This window comes from Malassezia vespertilionis, chromosome 4 (genome assembly GCF_029542925.1).
Source record: "Malassezia vespertilionis chromosome 4, complete sequence".
NCBI classification, from domain to species: domain Eukaryota; kingdom Fungi; phylum Basidiomycota; class Malasseziomycetes; order Malasseziales; family Malasseziaceae; genus Malassezia; species Malassezia vespertilionis.
Genome location: NC_079250.1, coordinates 736,507 through 751,471, shown reverse-complemented (window position 1 = coordinate 751,471; position 14,965 = coordinate 736,507). Strand labels below are relative to the sequence as shown.

At 58.8% G+C, this 14,965-nt stretch overlaps 11 protein-coding genes across 11 annotated transcripts; 7 read left to right on the top strand and 4 right to left on the bottom strand.

Annotated features, from left to right (window-relative positions):
- Positions 1 to 7: 7 nt before the first annotated feature.
- Positions 8 to 447, top strand: MVES1_002380 (triacylglycerol lipase; the record flags this gene model as incomplete). The annotated part of the gene is made up of 4 exons (XM_056207210.1): positions 8 to 10; positions 36 to 114; positions 141 to 241; positions 271 to 447. 4 exons carry the CDS (start codon positions 8 to 10, stop codon positions 445 to 447), a joined length of 360 nt encoding a protein of 119 aa, XP_056063185.1.
- A 94-nt stretch (positions 448 to 541) lies between these two features.
- MVES1_002379 (uncharacterized protein) lies at positions 542 to 2,316 on the bottom strand (the record flags this gene model as incomplete). The annotated part of the gene is made up of 2 exons (XM_056207209.1): positions 542 to 2,194; positions 2,221 to 2,316. 2 exons carry the CDS (start codon positions 2,314 to 2,316, stop codon positions 542 to 544), a joined length of 1,749 nt encoding a protein of 582 aa, XP_056063184.1.
- Positions 2,317 to 2,371: 55 nt separating this feature from the next.
- PMS1 (ATP-binding mismatch repair protein) lies at positions 2,372 to 4,882 on the top strand (the record flags this gene model as incomplete). Its single annotated transcript, XM_056207208.1, has 1 exon — positions 2,372 to 4,882. One exon carries the CDS (start codon positions 2,372 to 2,374, stop codon positions 4,880 to 4,882), a length of 2,511 nt encoding a protein of 836 aa, XP_056063183.1.
- An 80-nt stretch (positions 4,883 to 4,962) lies between these two features.
- On the top strand, positions 4,963 to 6,279 carry MVES1_002377 (uncharacterized protein; the record flags this gene model as incomplete). The annotated part of the gene is made up of 2 exons (XM_056207207.1): positions 4,963 to 5,107; positions 5,159 to 6,279. The coding sequence occupies 2 exons, from the start codon at positions 4,963 to 4,965 to the stop codon at positions 6,277 to 6,279; spliced, it is 1,266 nt and encodes a 421-aa protein (XP_056063182.1).
- A 744-nt stretch (positions 6,280 to 7,023) lies between these two features.
- MVES1_002376 (uncharacterized protein) lies at positions 7,024 to 8,403 on the top strand (the record flags this gene model as incomplete). Its single annotated transcript, XM_056207206.1, has 1 exon — positions 7,024 to 8,403. One exon carries the CDS (start codon positions 7,024 to 7,026, stop codon positions 8,401 to 8,403), a length of 1,380 nt encoding a protein of 459 aa, XP_056063181.1.
- Positions 8,404 to 8,426: 23 nt separating this feature from the next.
- Positions 8,427 to 9,678, bottom strand: hob1 (BAR adaptor protein Hob1; the record flags this gene model as incomplete). The annotated part of the gene is made up of 4 exons (XM_056207205.1): positions 8,427 to 8,928; positions 8,957 to 9,180; positions 9,208 to 9,473; positions 9,501 to 9,678. The coding sequence occupies 4 exons, from the start codon at positions 9,676 to 9,678 to the stop codon at positions 8,427 to 8,429; spliced, it is 1,170 nt and encodes a 389-aa protein (XP_056063180.1).
- A 363-nt stretch (positions 9,679 to 10,041) lies between these two features.
- On the top strand, positions 10,042 to 11,003 carry MVES1_002374 (uncharacterized protein; the record flags this gene model as incomplete). Its single annotated transcript, XM_056207204.1, has 2 exons — positions 10,042 to 10,297; positions 10,324 to 11,003. 2 exons carry the CDS (start codon positions 10,042 to 10,044, stop codon positions 11,001 to 11,003), a joined length of 936 nt encoding a protein of 311 aa, XP_056063179.1.
- Positions 11,004 to 11,018: 15 nt separating this feature from the next.
- On the bottom strand, positions 11,019 to 11,516 carry MVES1_002373 (uncharacterized protein; the record flags this gene model as incomplete). The annotated part of the gene is made up of 1 exon (XM_056207203.1): positions 11,019 to 11,516. The coding sequence occupies one exon, from the start codon at positions 11,514 to 11,516 to the stop codon at positions 11,019 to 11,021; it is 498 nt and encodes a 165-aa protein (XP_056063178.1).
- A 173-nt stretch (positions 11,517 to 11,689) lies between these two features.
- MVES1_002372 (uncharacterized protein) lies at positions 11,690 to 12,970 on the top strand (the record flags this gene model as incomplete). Its single annotated transcript, XM_056207202.1, has 2 exons — positions 11,690 to 11,719; positions 11,747 to 12,970. The coding sequence occupies 2 exons, from the start codon at positions 11,690 to 11,692 to the stop codon at positions 12,968 to 12,970; spliced, it is 1,254 nt and encodes a 417-aa protein (XP_056063177.1).
- Positions 12,971 to 12,977: 7 nt separating this feature from the next.
- MVES1_002371 (uncharacterized protein) lies at positions 12,978 to 13,718 on the bottom strand (the record flags this gene model as incomplete). Its single annotated transcript, XM_056207201.1, has 1 exon — positions 12,978 to 13,718. The coding sequence occupies one exon, from the start codon at positions 13,716 to 13,718 to the stop codon at positions 12,978 to 12,980; it is 741 nt and encodes a 246-aa protein (XP_056063176.1).
- Positions 13,719 to 13,833: 115 nt separating this feature from the next.
- MVES1_002370 (uncharacterized protein) lies at positions 13,834 to 14,836 on the top strand (the record flags this gene model as incomplete). The annotated part of the gene is made up of 2 exons (XM_056207200.1): positions 13,834 to 13,914; positions 13,946 to 14,836. 2 exons carry the CDS (start codon positions 13,834 to 13,836, stop codon positions 14,834 to 14,836), a joined length of 972 nt encoding a protein of 323 aa, XP_056063175.1.
- Between the last annotated feature and the right edge of the window lie 129 nt (positions 14,837 to 14,965).

Below are 14,965 nucleotides of genomic sequence, written 5' to 3'. Positions count from 1 at the left end.
CGACGAGATGGTGCGTGGGTGGTGATTAACCGTAGGCGCAAAAGTCGCAAGGCATACAGACGCTGCTGGAGGCAGAGCGTGAGGCGTCCAAGATTGTGGACAAAGCGCGTGCATGTACGTGAAGATGGGCGCTTACACAGACCGTACACAGAAACTTAAGGATGCAACGTCCGAGGCCGACAAGGATATCGCCGCGCTGAAAGCAAAGAGGGAGAAGGAGCTGGACGAGTTCAAGCAGCAGGTGCGTGCGCAGTTGCGCTGACAAAATAGAACGAGGGCGACAATACGACACAGCAGGCTTCGCTTGATCAGGACGTGCAGCGGCAGGTCGCCGAAGTCCAAAGCGCGTTCACGACCAAGATGGACACCCTCGTGCGGAAATTGATTGACCGCGTCGCTGTTGTGGATCCCAAGCCACACCGGAATCTGCGCAAGACCGAGGCGTAGCTCATAGTACAAAGTTGGTTGTGGTTGTTTGGTAGGGCCAGGTCCGCTAGCCGGTGTGCGCCTCGGTACATACGGCGGCGTACGCTGGCTACATCTACATGCAGTACTCTGCTATCCATATGGCGCCACGCACGCTTGCAAGGCATACAAGACCGCGCGCCTCGTCAATGACTGACTCGGTGAGCATGTCCACGCGCGGCGAAGGACTCGGCACCGAGCTTGTGCTCGACGAAGAGAAAGAATCGACGCGCCCACTGCGCCGCGTGCGCTCGCGAATCGAGTTTGGACTGGCTGCGCTCGTGGGGCTAAGTGCAGCTGAAGCGCCTTGCACCGCAAGCGATGCCGTACCCGCTTGCCCATCCTCCGCCTCTGCGCGGCGCAGCGGCACAGACGAGCGCTCGCGCGCAAATCCCGGCATCACCATCGCTGGCGTCGGTCGCAGTGGAACGAGGGTCGTGTCGCTGTTTGTGTATGCACGTATCGCACACTGGGGCGGCAAACCGCCCAAACTCGTCGCAAGCACAGCGCGCTTCCCCGACGCGCCCAGCGACGCGCCAATGAGGCGCTCGTGCGCTACATTGCAATGCGCAACAAGCCGGGGCGGAAAGGTGTAGGGAAACTCGCACGACTCGCACGGATCCAGCACAACATGCACGAGCCCGGTAGGATCGACGATGGCTATCGAGAGCGGCGCAAGTGACGCTTCCTTCTCCCCCGGCATCGGCATGAGCCCCGCTGAGATGCACGGACGGCAGTCGCTAATCGAGACGCTCAGCAATGCGTGCGGCGAGAGGGTATACTGCGCAATGGGGGTATCAGACTGCGGTGCAGACGCAGCATGCACTGCGTACACTTCCAAACCACCGAGCCGCGTCGCGGCCAAGACATGGCGTGGAAAAAGGCGCAATGCGGCTACGCTACCATGCCGCCCAATCACGGTACGCTCGCCGGCTTTCCAATCCAGCACGTAGACGTTCCCTAAATACGACCCAACAGCCACGCTGGATTCGAGCAACGAGACGCACTGTGTGCCGCACCATTCCGGCGGGTCCAGCGACGCGCGCAGATCGAGCACATGCGGCATTGCGTGCAGGTTCAAATCGTAGACGAGGCACGCCGCGGAGCTCTGTGGTGAGTCGTGTAAAGTACATACATAGTACGAGCCCACAGCAATCGTCATGCCGTGCCGGTCTGCGTGCAGCTGTGCGTCCAAAGACGTGACATCGCCGCCCGTATCGACCTCAGCAAGGAGGATCGTGCGGGAATGTCTTTTGATCTCTTTCATCGGATCACTCTCCTCCTTTGCGTCCTCCTCATCGCACGTACTCATATCGTCCACCGCCTCCTCGTCCACGACAAATTCCGACATGACGTCGAGGCGCCCTCCAAGACGCAGTGCTTTCTGCACGTCCCATACACGCACGTATCCATCCACAGATCCCGTAATCAGCCATGCGTCAGTGACGATGCGCCCCGTAGACGTGCGCCTCGTGTCGCCAATGACGATTTTCACCGTGGTGATGCGGTGCACATGTGCGCGAAAACGAATCGCGCGGTGGGGTATGCAGCCCGGCGTCGCCCAGCATTTGGTAAGGTGCCGCGCCTTGAGGACCGCGTGCTCCAGCGCACGCTCCTGCTGTGCAATCGGGACGTGCGGCACGGCGGGGATTGGAAACTGTGCATTCTGCGCGGCAAAGCAGCGCCACAAGGAAAACGATGTCCCGGCTTGGTACATTGCGCGCGACGCCTACGGTGAGTATAGCGGTAGCGTACCTGGCGCACATGCACCACTTCTTCGGGATCAAGAAGAAGTAGGATGCGCTCCCACACTTCCATCGGCACGCGCAGCACCGCTTGGTCCCTGCCCATGGTGGTGAATCTTAGCTAAGCGCGCACGGCCCCGCACGGTGTTTGCGCCACGACCATGCCGATCGTGCCACTCGCTCGGAGCGATGTACTGCGGATTGCGGGTGCACAAGTAGTCCCTGATATGCGTGCGGCAGTAAAAGAGCTAGTAGAAAATGCACTGGACGCTGGCGCGACGAGCATCGAGGTGCGCTTCAAAGAATACGGACTGGAAGGGATCGAGGTGGTGGACAATGGCAGTGGAATTGCGCGTACAGACTATGTATCTCTCGCGCGCAAGCACCATACATCCAAGATCGCGTCATTCGAGGACCTCGGCAGTGTCGCCACGTTTGGTTTCCGCGGCGAGGCGCTCGCTTCCTTGTGCTCTGTAAGCAGCGTCTCTGTGCTCACTGCGACGGACCAAGACGCGCCGATGGGCACCGTGCTAGACTTTAACGAAAATGGGGAGCTGGTGGGCAGTGAGAAGCGTATGGCGCGGCAGCGCGGAACGACGGTGAGCGTGTCTGACTTGCTGACGCGGCTGCCGGTGCGGCGTCGCGAGTTGGAAAAAAACATCAAGCGCGAGTACAACAAGACGTATGCGATGCTCCAGACCTATGCACTCGTGTCGAAAGGAGTGCGCTGGGCATCGTATGTGACGCTGCAGAGTGGAAAACGCGTATCGCAGCTGAATCTGCGCTCGGCCTCCTTGCAGGCAAACATCGCGGCGCTGTTTGGGCCGCGCGCGACGGCCCACATGATGCCCATGGCCCTGGACGTGGACCTGGCTGGGCAGCGTGTCCATATCAAAGGCTTCATTTCCAAGCCGACCATTGGGTCGGGGCGCAGCAGTGGGGACCGGCAGTACTTCTACATCAATGGACGCCCATGGGACACCGGCAGAATGGCACAGATATGCAACCAAGTGTACAGGATGTACAATGCGACGCAGTATCCGTGTGTTATTGCAGATGTTGTGCTCGATACACATGCATACGACGTGAATGTGAGCCCAGATAAGCGGACAATCTATTTGCACGACCAAAGCGCGCTGCTGGAAGCGATGCGGGAGGCTTTGGACGAGATGTACGCACCGACACGGGGCGTCTTGGAAGTGCATGGGCCATTTAGAGGGGGCGATGCAGGCGAGGACACGCGCAAACGTACCGCGTCGCCCGTACACGCAGCGCGCAAATCGGCGCGAATGGAGGAACGGGCGTCCTCCGAAGCGTCCGTGCCTGCGGACACGGAGGCGGCGGACGCGCCGCCGGCCGCTGAAGCTTCGACGATGCGTACCGAATTCCAGCGTGCGGTGGATACGTATGTTGCGCTGCAGGATGCACAGGAGAAGGAGATGGGCAAGGAAACAGAAGTACCCTGCACCGCGCATGACGCACAGAACGCAGCGCAAGCGTCGCACATGGATACGCAAGCGTCGCGTGTGGACATGGAGAATGAGCGCGTATCCGAGCGTCGGCAGCCTATGCAGCAGCATGAAGCGCACCGAACGCGGGACTCGTCTATGTCGCCCTCTAGCACGGAGGCATCGGAGCTTGAGTACGAGGAAAGGGTATGCATTGCGAAGCGCGAAAATACACGTCCAAGTCACACTGCGCCTCCTATGGATATTACGTATGCGGAGTCGGAGATGGAATTGGAGGGAACACCGGCCGCAGACCTCATTTCGAACTGCAGCGGCCATGAAGCCAACTTTATTTCCGATCGCAGCTCTCCCCCCATCACAGACCACGCAGCCTCCATTCGGCCACCACAACATACCCTCACACTCGACATGCACGACCTTGCCCTGCGTATTCAAGCACGCACCCGCACCTCGTCCCTTCACCCCACACTACCCTCCACAGCCCTCGACCACGCCGGCTTTTCGGAGCGCGACATGGACACTGCAGCCCACGCGCTCGAACGTGTGATCCAAAAAAAGGATTTTGGCGCGATGCAGATCGTCGGGCAGTTCAACCTTGGTTTTATTATTGCACGCAGACTCCAGCACACTGCATCCACCGCGATGGATGATTTGTTCATCATCGACCAGCACGCCGCCGACGAGAAATACAACTACGAGCGACTCCAAGCCAGCACGCAGATCCAGAGCCAGCCCCTGCTGCTTCCTCAGCTCCTCGAGCTGGCGCCCACAGACGAGCTTATTGCCGCAGAGTACGAGGCATGGCTGCAGCGCAATGGATTCGCCGTGCGCATTGACCAGGACGCACCGCCCGGCGCACGCGTCCATCTGCTCACGAAACCGATCAGCAAAGACATTGTATTTGACGTGCACGATTTTGAGGAGCTCATTGCAAAGCTGCGCGACTCGCCACGCCATGCGCGGTGCTCGAAAGTGCGCGACATGTTTGCTTCGCGCGCGTGCCGCAAGAGCATCATGGTCGGTTCGGCGTTGGATGCCAGGCAAATGCGCTTGGTCGTGCACCACATGGGCGAGATCGAGCAGCCTTGGAACTGCCCCCATGGGCGCCCGACGATACGGCATCTTGTGAGCCTATCCCACGCTCCGCACATTGCGTCCTATACCCAGCGTCCCGTAGCATGGCACGCCGTAGACGCGCGCTGACCGAATGCATGGCACGTGCGAGAAACGGCGGTGTTTCAAGTGGAGGCACAACAACACTGGCCTCTCCGACACAGACTGGCATGACGGCGCATACGCCGATCGATGCGGCGGGTTGGGAAAGTGTAGTCCACGCGTATGCATCGCTCGACGCTGTGAAGGATGCGCTTTTTGTTATAGAAGAAATGCGACAAGACATTGCCAAGCTGTGGGCTACAGTGCAAGATGGTGCGAACGGCAGTGCAAGGCACGCCCACCATCACACGCCCACGGCCGCAGCGCTTGACAATGCAGGCGTGCAGCTCGCGAGTGCGGTCAAGCATGCACAGTGCCGCGTATGCGAGGCGGTGGAAGCACACGCCGATCCCGTGCTCGAAAAAGAGCGGCAGCGTTTGTTGGATGTGTGGACGCCGATCCGCCTCGATGCAGACACCGCAGTCGCCTCGCTCCAGGACGGCCGTCTGCTCCTTGGCCTGTACAATGCGTACTGCCAAGCACACATGCTTATGGACACTCTCGAAGCGGCGCTTGCCGCGCTGCGCAACGAGACAGCAAGCGAGGCGCGCGCGGCATTTGAGGCGCAGCGCGCACATTACGTGCCGGCCTCCCGCCAGCTTCTCGGCGTGTTGGAATCGAGTGCTGGGCGTGCGTCTCGCGTTTGCCCCGAGATCCGCACGTATCTCGACAATGTATGGACGCGCTGGGGAATACTCCAGCATGCATTAAGTGCTACAGAACTCGACAAACTGGCAGAGCACACGCAAGCGGCACCAATCCCGACGCCGCTGCAGACGCCGCCGCGGCGCGCAGCAAGCGGCCCTTTGCGCTGGAGCAACATGCCGCCATTGCCGGCGATGCCTGGCTCTGCGCCGCGCTTGCCGACAAACTTTACGCCGTCTGTCCAGCGCGATTCTCCGCCGCGCACACCAAAAAGCACGGGCGCGCCCGCGCCCGTGCTCCGACGGCGCGGCTCGATGCTCCCGCGGCGCTCGATGCATACGCCAGAGCCCGCTTTGCGCGCGGGCACCACAGAGCGTGTACGTACCCCATCAAACGCACTGCGCCCAAGACACTCGGAGGTGCGACGCTACGCGTCGTGTGCATCGCTCGCGTCGCTCCCACGCACGCGGCGCGCGTTTGAGGCGTACGTGCCTCAGAGACACGATGCACTCGATATCGGAGTTGCACGCGTGTGCAATGCGTACAATGTACCTGTCGAGCGCGTTGACGGGGCACCCGGCGACGAATGCCATCGCTACATCCTCTTTTCCAAGACGGTAGCATGCCGGCTGCTAAAAATGCACAATCCCACGGATGCGCGCGCAGTAGAGCCGCGCTATGTTCACGTTCGTGTGGGCGGTGGATGGCTGGAATTGGAGCAGTGGGTCGGGGCCCACTAGGCGCGCCAAATCAAAAACGCGATCTCGCCCATGTCTGTGGTTAGCGAGGGTGCGACGTACAAAAGTATATGAAATACTTCGACTCTGTATATTAGTAGCAATCCCACGTACCGTGTGTCACGTAGCTGCCGAAACTCTTTCCGATAATGACGTGCCATGTCGGGGCGTATTTCTCGTCCAAGCCGCGCTTGACAAACGCAGCCATATCTTTCTCGACAGCAAATTTGACCATTGCTGCGGCACACAGTTCAACGATGCACTGTTGCATCTCTTCTTCCATGTCTACATTCTTAACCACCGCTTTCGGTGCGGCATCCGCATCCGCATCCTGTGCCGCTGACGCCATGACGGTGCAAGCCAAGGGATCACGTGCAAGCCGGAGCCACGGCCGCGCGCGTTTTTTTCCCTTCGCCAGGACCCATTCTGCTCGACCGGTTAGGAGGCAACTCCCAGCACCGTCTCGATTCCTGGTAGGGTCCCAGAGTATGGATCTCGTTTGCAAAATGCTGCAGCGGGAGCGCTAGTCCCAATGTGCCGCTTAAAGCTTTGAGGCGTGCTAGTGCTGTAACAGGCCTGGCATCCGCGCTTCACTGCGCATGGCGCGGCATGGGCATTGCGCTACATTTTAGCACCGTAGAATAGCAAGCGTATTATGTATATCAGCGCGATGTGTCGTAAGAGTTGATTGTAAACGACTCGTCGTTATCCTTTAGGCCCGCTCCACCCCTTCTCCCCTTTACCAGCATGTCGGAGCCGCCCGCTGGGGCCGTTGCGCCGCCCGCGGATGCACCCATGCCGAAGGAACCGCAAGCGGTAAAAGACAAAAAGGCCGCAAAAGAGCTTAAGCGTGAGCGCCGCGCTGCGGCGAAAGCGCAGCAAGACGGTGCGGCGATTAGCCACGCAAAACCCGAGCAAAAACCCAAGGACGCCGCACCCCGAGCAAAAAACATGAGCGAGGCCGCGCCGGCCAAAAGCACCGCAGCACACTTAGTACCTCAGGCATCGCTGGACAAGGACCTCTCCAACGTGGGTGTCCTTGGCGATGCGTCGCTCTTTGGCAACGTTGTTCTCCCCCGCAGCGCGCAGCTGAATGCATTCAGCTGGAATGCTGCGTCCGCGCGCGCAACCATCCACCCCGAAGTGCTCAGCTTGTGCCACCAGCTGGCGACATTCAACGTGCGCGGCGCAAACAAACGCGCAATTGCCGTCCTGCGCGCGCTGGGCGCAGTGATCCGCGACTATCGCACGCCCCAAGGCGCGGTGCTGAGCCGCGATTTGCTCACGCGTGTCTCGCAGCAAGTCGGCCACATTGTCGAGTCGCGCCCGATGAATACTAGCACGGGTCATGCGGTCCGCTTCCTGAAATACGAAATCAGTGTCGTGGACTCGAACCTCGGCGAAGCCGAGGCGAAGGAGCATCTGCTGGACCGCATTGAGCATTTTATCCGCGACCGCATCATCTATGCAGCTAAAGTGATCCAGACGCATGCCGCAGCCAAGATTCACGACGGTGACGTGGTGATGGCATACGCACGCTCGTCGGTGATCGAAGGCACGCTTCTCCAAGCACACCGCAATGGAGTCAAGTTCGAGGTGATTGTCATCGACTCGCGCCCATTGTTTGAAGGCAGGGAGCTTGCGGAGCGGTTGATCGGGGCTGGCATACCTACCACGTACGGCCTGCTTTCCTCGCTCAGTACGCTCATCCCCCGGGTCAACCTGCTCCTTCTCGGCACCTCGTCCCTGCTCTCGAACGGCGCGCCGTATGCGCGTGCAGGCACGGCAATGTGTGCAATGCTCGCACATGGGTACCACATCCCTGTGATTATCTGCTGCGAGACGTACAAGTTCAGCGACCGGATTCAGCTGGACAGCTTCGTGGTGAACGAGGCGGGTAACTGCTCGGACCTGCTCTCTCAGGAAGACGACTCGGCGCAAAGCAAGAGCAAGCTGCTCACGCGCGCAGAATGCAGTGCAGAGCCGCGACTCAAGGTCGTCCAGCTGTTGTACGATGTGACGCCGCCGCGGTATATTAGCGCGGTTGCGAGCGAGGTGGGCCTTGGGGGGACGGAGAGTGTGGGTGTGATTCTGCGTGATTACAAGAGTGTGCTATTCGGCATCTAGATTATTCATCGCGCACATAGTTGCTAGAGGTGAGTATAGTAGAGCACGTACCCTGGGAAGACGCCCTGCATGCCATTTAGCGTGCCTGTCCACCAATCCTCGGTGCTCGGCGTGCGTTCCACGACTTCGATGCGGTCGCCCGCACTGAAGCTCAAGTCGCCCGCGGCCTGTGCGGCGTAGTCGTACAGTGCGATGACGTACGATGAAGCTTTCTCGGGCACGGCGGCTGCTTCTGCGGCAGAGTAAGCCGGCGGAGGCGCAGAGACTTCGGTCGCCTCAGGCAGCGGACCCAAGTTGTCTTTGGGCTGCATCTGGGTAAGCGGCTGGCCCGACTTGGCAAGCTGCAAAATGCGCGCACTGGGCGGCGTGGGTTTCCTAATCGAGATCTGCTCCATCTGCGCGACGATGGCAGTCATACTCGTTGCATACTTGTGTTCGTGCGAGAGCAAATTGTTCTCAGAAATATCAAACTTGCCCTTGGCAAACTCTTGGATCCGCTCGAGCGTCGTGTAGTAAATATTGAGTCTGGTGTAAGCTTTTGCAAGAGACGTACTCCATATAGTAGAACGAGTAAAAGATGGGGGTGATGAGCCGCGTCGCCATGGACAAAAATTGAGGCAGCTCTTCCTTGAGCAGGTCGTTGTGGAACTCGTAGTCCGCAGCGGCGGTCTCACACTCAGTCTCCAGCTTAAACATATGCTGGTCATCCTTCGACGAGCGGTTCTGTTTATCCTTGAGCTTGGTGTATGCATTATTGTGCCGGTCAAAGTCGATGAGCTAGCGTGAGTTGGAGTAGCAACGCACCTTGTGATCGCGCTTCGAGATCGCTTTCTCAACACTCTTCATAATCGCCTCGACCTCTTGCAGCGGCGCAACGATGCGCGATGCAATCAAGTCCTGCTCGGGACGCAGCGTCTCGCGGAGCTGGTCAATAAACGTGACATAGTCGGTCAGGTTCGCCAGCGTCTGCACAGCCTCGGGGTGCCTGCGCTCCAGGTCGTATTCGCGACCGAAAGGGTGGAAGAGCAGACTGAATTCACGTGCAAAGTCCGTGCTGGAGGAAAGCATGCCTGTACGTTAGTAACGGAGGTACGCACGCTTGACAGCATTCAGGAACGTCTGCCCTTCACTGGCAAGGAGCGAGGTCAGCTTTTCTATCGCCTCGTATTTCCGTCTGATGTGATCGAATTCTACATCCGTTGACTTCGATGCAAGGCCGACTTTCGACGACACAATGTGCGGCGCGCGCTTCATCACCTTCGCAAACCCTTTCATCTTGGCGGTGGGGTTCAGAGGGGCGCGGCGCAACTGCGCCCAGGCTGAGTCAGCGCACGTGGCAGCACACCGCCATCCGTGTCTGGCATGTGGCGCTCGGCGCGAGGGACGCGCTGGATGGACAGCGCCGCGCCTCATGGACACGTGAAACGATGCCTGCCGCCCAGAACGATCACGGAGCATGTCGCACGAAAACCAACTTTGTCTGTTTCTGAAATCGTTTCGCCCTCGTGGTGTGAGTATGCGTTTCAGTACGATATCCTTTCGCAATCGCACCTCCCCATAACGCGCCGCCCCAAATCCATCACCACTCCAAAAGGCAACACGCTTGAGCCGAGTTGGGCGAAGCTCGCGGAGCGCGCGATGATTATGCGGCGTGGCACAAAAATACACGACGCATTGGAGCGCGCAGTACAGCCCGTGCGCACAGAGATTCGTGTAGAGACGGTTGTGGACGAGTACGCGTATTGTATATTGCAGTTTGCGGCACGAGTGCATGCCGCACGCACGCACGGATGTGCGCGCGAGGTTCCCGTGTTTGGCTGGGTGCATGGCTGGCTTGTGCGTGGGATAGTAGACGAGCTACGAGGCGGCGAGGGGAATGGACTTGTCCTTAGTGGTACGTTGTCGTGCAGCTGACCCGAGATACCAAGACGCGGCACAGCGAGCACCTGCCTAGTGAGCCAGATCAGCGCCAGGCACAACTGCAGTGCATGCTGTACAAGCGGCTTGCAGATACCCTCTACACCACGCTCACAGGTCAAGCCACGCGCGGTATGGACCCGTTCGCGGCGCCGACAGATTTGTATACTGCACTGCGTCTTGCGCCAGAGAGCTTGTGCTCTGCATCGTTCCAGCATGATATCTGCGCCGCGGCAGAGAGCACATGCATGCCATGGAGCGCCGCAGCGATTCCTGCATCGCTGCAATTACGCGACGTTCTCGCACTCGCACACAGCGCGTTACATACACAGACGACGCAGTATGCGTTGATATCGAATGCTATGCAAGTGGTATATATCCAGCGCGGTGCGGAGCCTGCAAATGTGTTGGGGACCTGCGATTTCCACGCAGATCCGTACATGCTCGAAGCCTACTTGGACAGCACATTTGCACTGTTTCGCGGCGCGCGCGATCCACAGGGAGTTGCATTGCACGTCACAAACCGATGTAAGCGTTGTGCATGGCGCGAAGGGTGCGAATGGCGCGAGGAACGGGCCGCGGATATGCATGCGCGCGCGGAGGAGCGACTTCGTGCGCGAGAGGACGACGCGCTGTGGCTGGAATTTGCGCAACCGGACAAGCTCGCTGGATTGCAATGGTAAATAGAAATGTAGTTGTTACCCTTTCCGCCTGTTTGTCCTATGTGGTTGTGCAACGCGCTTGCGCTGGCTCGTTTCGCTGGACTGTACACGCCGTTTTGCGCCTTGCGCGCTAGGCGGTTTCCGAAATGTGGGAGGCGCATCATCGTCACTATCCGATGCACTAGCTTCGTTGTTTGAAGTACCCGCCTCGCTGTCCGATACGTCTGCGCTTTTGCGCACCGAGTCTGCGGATGCAACGTTGCCAAAGGTGCGCCGCCGATTCAGCGCCTTGGGCTTTTCTTCGTATGCATCAAAAAGCCACGCATTCCAGTCATTCTTCGGCAAAGCAGTCGTGTTTGTGCAAGCGCGGAATTGCGTGGGCAGCACCCATTGCTCCTGTGCAGGATCGGCTGTCTCTTGGCACACAGACCGATCCTCCTCGCAAGCAGCGGCAGACGGCGGACTGGATGTGCGCGCCGCACCGCGCTGCATAAACTTTAAGCCCTGAACACGACTTGAAAGCTGCTTCGCCATCGTGTTTGGCGTGTGTCAGAGAGAGGGTACCGCTGCGCAAGGCGCGTCGGTGCGCGATCAACAAAATACACTAAAAAAAAATAAAACGCACCGAATTGACTAATTCCTAGGCGCGATAAAGTAGAGGAAATATCCTTCGCACGCCCCTACCCCACGCTGCGGCGACGCCAGACATGGCCGCGTACTTTACCGTGCGCTGGAGAGTGCGTTTGCCACTTTGCTGATTGCAGGTGTACTTGGGCGACTGGCAGCGAGATAATCCTTCCCTATGGGTGCCGCAAGCTGAGGCGCAGCGGCGTGCGTACCGGCACTTGCTACAAAAATTTCTCGCGACGCTGCACGTCGATCATGTCCACGGGGCCGATCCACTGCAGAATGGCGCAAAGAATGTATGGCAGAAGCGTGCAGCTGCGCAGCAGAATATGGACCAGATAACACTGGATGTACAGCGGATGCAGCTCGGCACGGATATGCAGGAAGCGCTCACACGGATCTTATTTGTATGGTCTTGCATGCACAAGGACCTGGGGTACAAGCAAGGAATGCACGAGATTGCGGAATGGCTATGGAGATTGCGTGCACGAGAGAGTATCATGGATAATACGGCACATGGCGTGCAGGACAAGGGCACAAGCGCGGAAGCATGCGAGTCTGCTGCGTCGCTCTCTGCAGCACAGTTTGCAACACTGCTATCGCAGGATGCTGTGGAAGACGATACCTATTTTCTTGTGTCGAGTGTGCTTGAGCGACTTCTTCCGCAATTCAATGCCGAGCGTGCGGGCTCGCCCGCGCTGCTCAAAGCGCTCCTGCACCGCGTTGATCCTCTGCTGGCCAAGCACCTCGCAGAGATCCATGTGGACTGGCAGCCTGTGCTGCTGCGGTGGCACCGGCTGCTCTACCTTAACACATTTCCAGCAGACGAGATCTTGATGTTGTGGGACGCACTATTTGCCATCGATCCAGCATTGCAGCTAATGCAGTACGTTTCTGCAGCGATGATCGTTCGCCAGCGCGATCAGCTGCTTGTCGATGGCCCCACCGACGCGATGCATCATTTGCTGCACTACGGGGATCAAGAACCGCGGCCAAGCGCCGCGCTCCTTGTGGAGCAAGCGTTGAAGCTCCAGCTGCATCCGTCGCTGGACACGGTCGAGGAGATTGTGCGCGAAAACAAGGCCATGGTTGGCGCACAGCACGCTCACAATGCGCCGCCGCCAGAATGCGCGGAGCCACATGCGCCACTCCGGCTCGCCGAGCTTACCAAAATCAAGGCGCAGCAATTCGCCACAGACATTATGCGACGCGCGCCGTTTTTCCGCCCCACCCTTGGAACGGAGCCCGCATGGGGTCCACTCGCAGAGGATCGGCTGCACACGGAGCCGTGCAACATTGATACCCAGCGCCGACAAGCGATGCTCTCATTTGACGATGTAAAACACTCGTACATGCAATAGAATAATGCTACTGACTGGGCGCTGCTGGCGTTTCACCACTTGATATGGATGCGTCTGCGCCGTTCGACGGAATTAAATGTGTCTGCGGCGCTGCCTCTGCTGCGGAGTGCTCCTGATTGACCTGTGCAATGGCAGATTGCACACTGGCATGCGGCACAGCCTCTGTGCGGCGTGCGGCAAAGTGCTCTGCCACTGCTTGCGGCATGCGCGCAGAAATATAACCGATACCAAGCACGGCGCCTTTACCAGCGTCGCGTTGCCAATCCTCAAGATCATCCTGCCTCTCTTGCGCAACCTCTGGTGCGTTTAGCGCCTTCCGACGCTGCTTGTGCTCCTTATGCAGTTCTTCCATACTAGATGCAAGGATGTTGAGCTGCGCCTTGAGTGCATCCGCGTCGTGTTCCTTGTACGGAGACGCAGGCGCCTGCATGGTATCAAACCGGTTCGGCGCAAATATTTTCTCCAGGTATGCGTGATTCTGTGCATACCGTGCCACAGCCAGATCGCGCGGCGTAATGATATCCAAAGTGTCTACCAGTGCATCAGCCATGTCCTCCTCTGGCTCGGGCCCAAAGACCGCGTTGTAGTACGGCCGCTTCTTGTGCGAGCCCTGTGCGCCCGGCAGGCCGTTTGCGCGCGGCATAGAAACACGCGCGGCATTCGCTGAATCTGAAGACACGGATGACAATGGATTCTTGCGCTTGCGCCCGCGTGTCGAAGGCGCATGCGCTGCCTCGCCCATGCGCATCGTCGCTCAGTCCTGACGCGTGCTGGACGATTCGCCGAATCAATGTACACGTGGTGCCACGTGGACAAGGTACCACAACACCATCTGCGGGCTTTTTTCTGGCCAAACTTCCACGATGCCCATGGATTGGTACGCCATCCTAGAGGTGGAACCTACGGCAAATGCCACCGAGATACGAACCGCTTATCGCAAACAGGTACGTAATATGGCTAAATCTGACGGCACAGGCGCTCCGGTCGCATCCTGATCGTGCCGCTGCACACGAGAAAGAGGACGCCACATCGCGGTTCAAGATGATCGCGGAGGCGTACGAGGTGCTGGGCGACGATCGACGACGCTGGGAGTATGATCGGTTTGAGTACCCCCTACTGAATGGAGAAATGGGCTACGACGCATTCGATAACCACGCATCGACTTCGCCGACTGGCCATACGTTTGTGTGGGAGAGCAGCTTTGATTCTGCACGCCGCGCAAACCAAGGCAGGCCTGGGCCAGAAGGATTTGGTCGTGGTGCGTTTGTCGATCCCTTTGAGCTCTTTAGCTGGATGTTTGCGCGGGACTTTCACGAAATGGAGACGAGGGACACATCTCTCGCCGCCTCGTCCAATAGCCCTGCATTCACCGACGATCCGTTTGGCGCGAACGGTCCGTTTGGGATGGGTATGCCGATGGGTGCGGCGCCCAGCACCAAAGCCGACCCGTTTGACCACTTTGGCCGCGCTCCCGGTTTTGGATTTAATGCGAACCCCTTTAATGTTTTGTCTGGATTCCCTCCTACACACACGACAGGAGGCATGGGCAACGCGCAGTCCATGTTTTCCTCATCTTCTAATATGTCCAGCTTTGGTGGCACGAGCGAGTCGCGCCAGACGACCGTGGTCAACGGCCGCCGCGAGACTGTGATCACGAAACGCGATGCACAGGGCAACGAAACGGTGCGGCGCATTTCGCCTTCTGGCGAGACGGTGTTGATAAACGGCGAGCTGCAGCCGACGCTCGGGGCAGCGCCGAAACCTGCGGAACTGACGGACCAGTCTGGCCAGGCTTCTGCGCCCCCCGTAGAAGCGCCGCGCGAGCAGCCGCAGGCACAGAAACGTAAAAAGTGGAAGCTTTTTTAGTCGCGCAGGGCGGCAGCGAGCGTCTCCACACGCTTACGTAGAACCGCACATGTACCAATTAGGTTGTGTAACAACGTGTATTTTTCGACCGTACTGGATTTTTTTTGTTCCTTGTGCCCCGGCAACTTT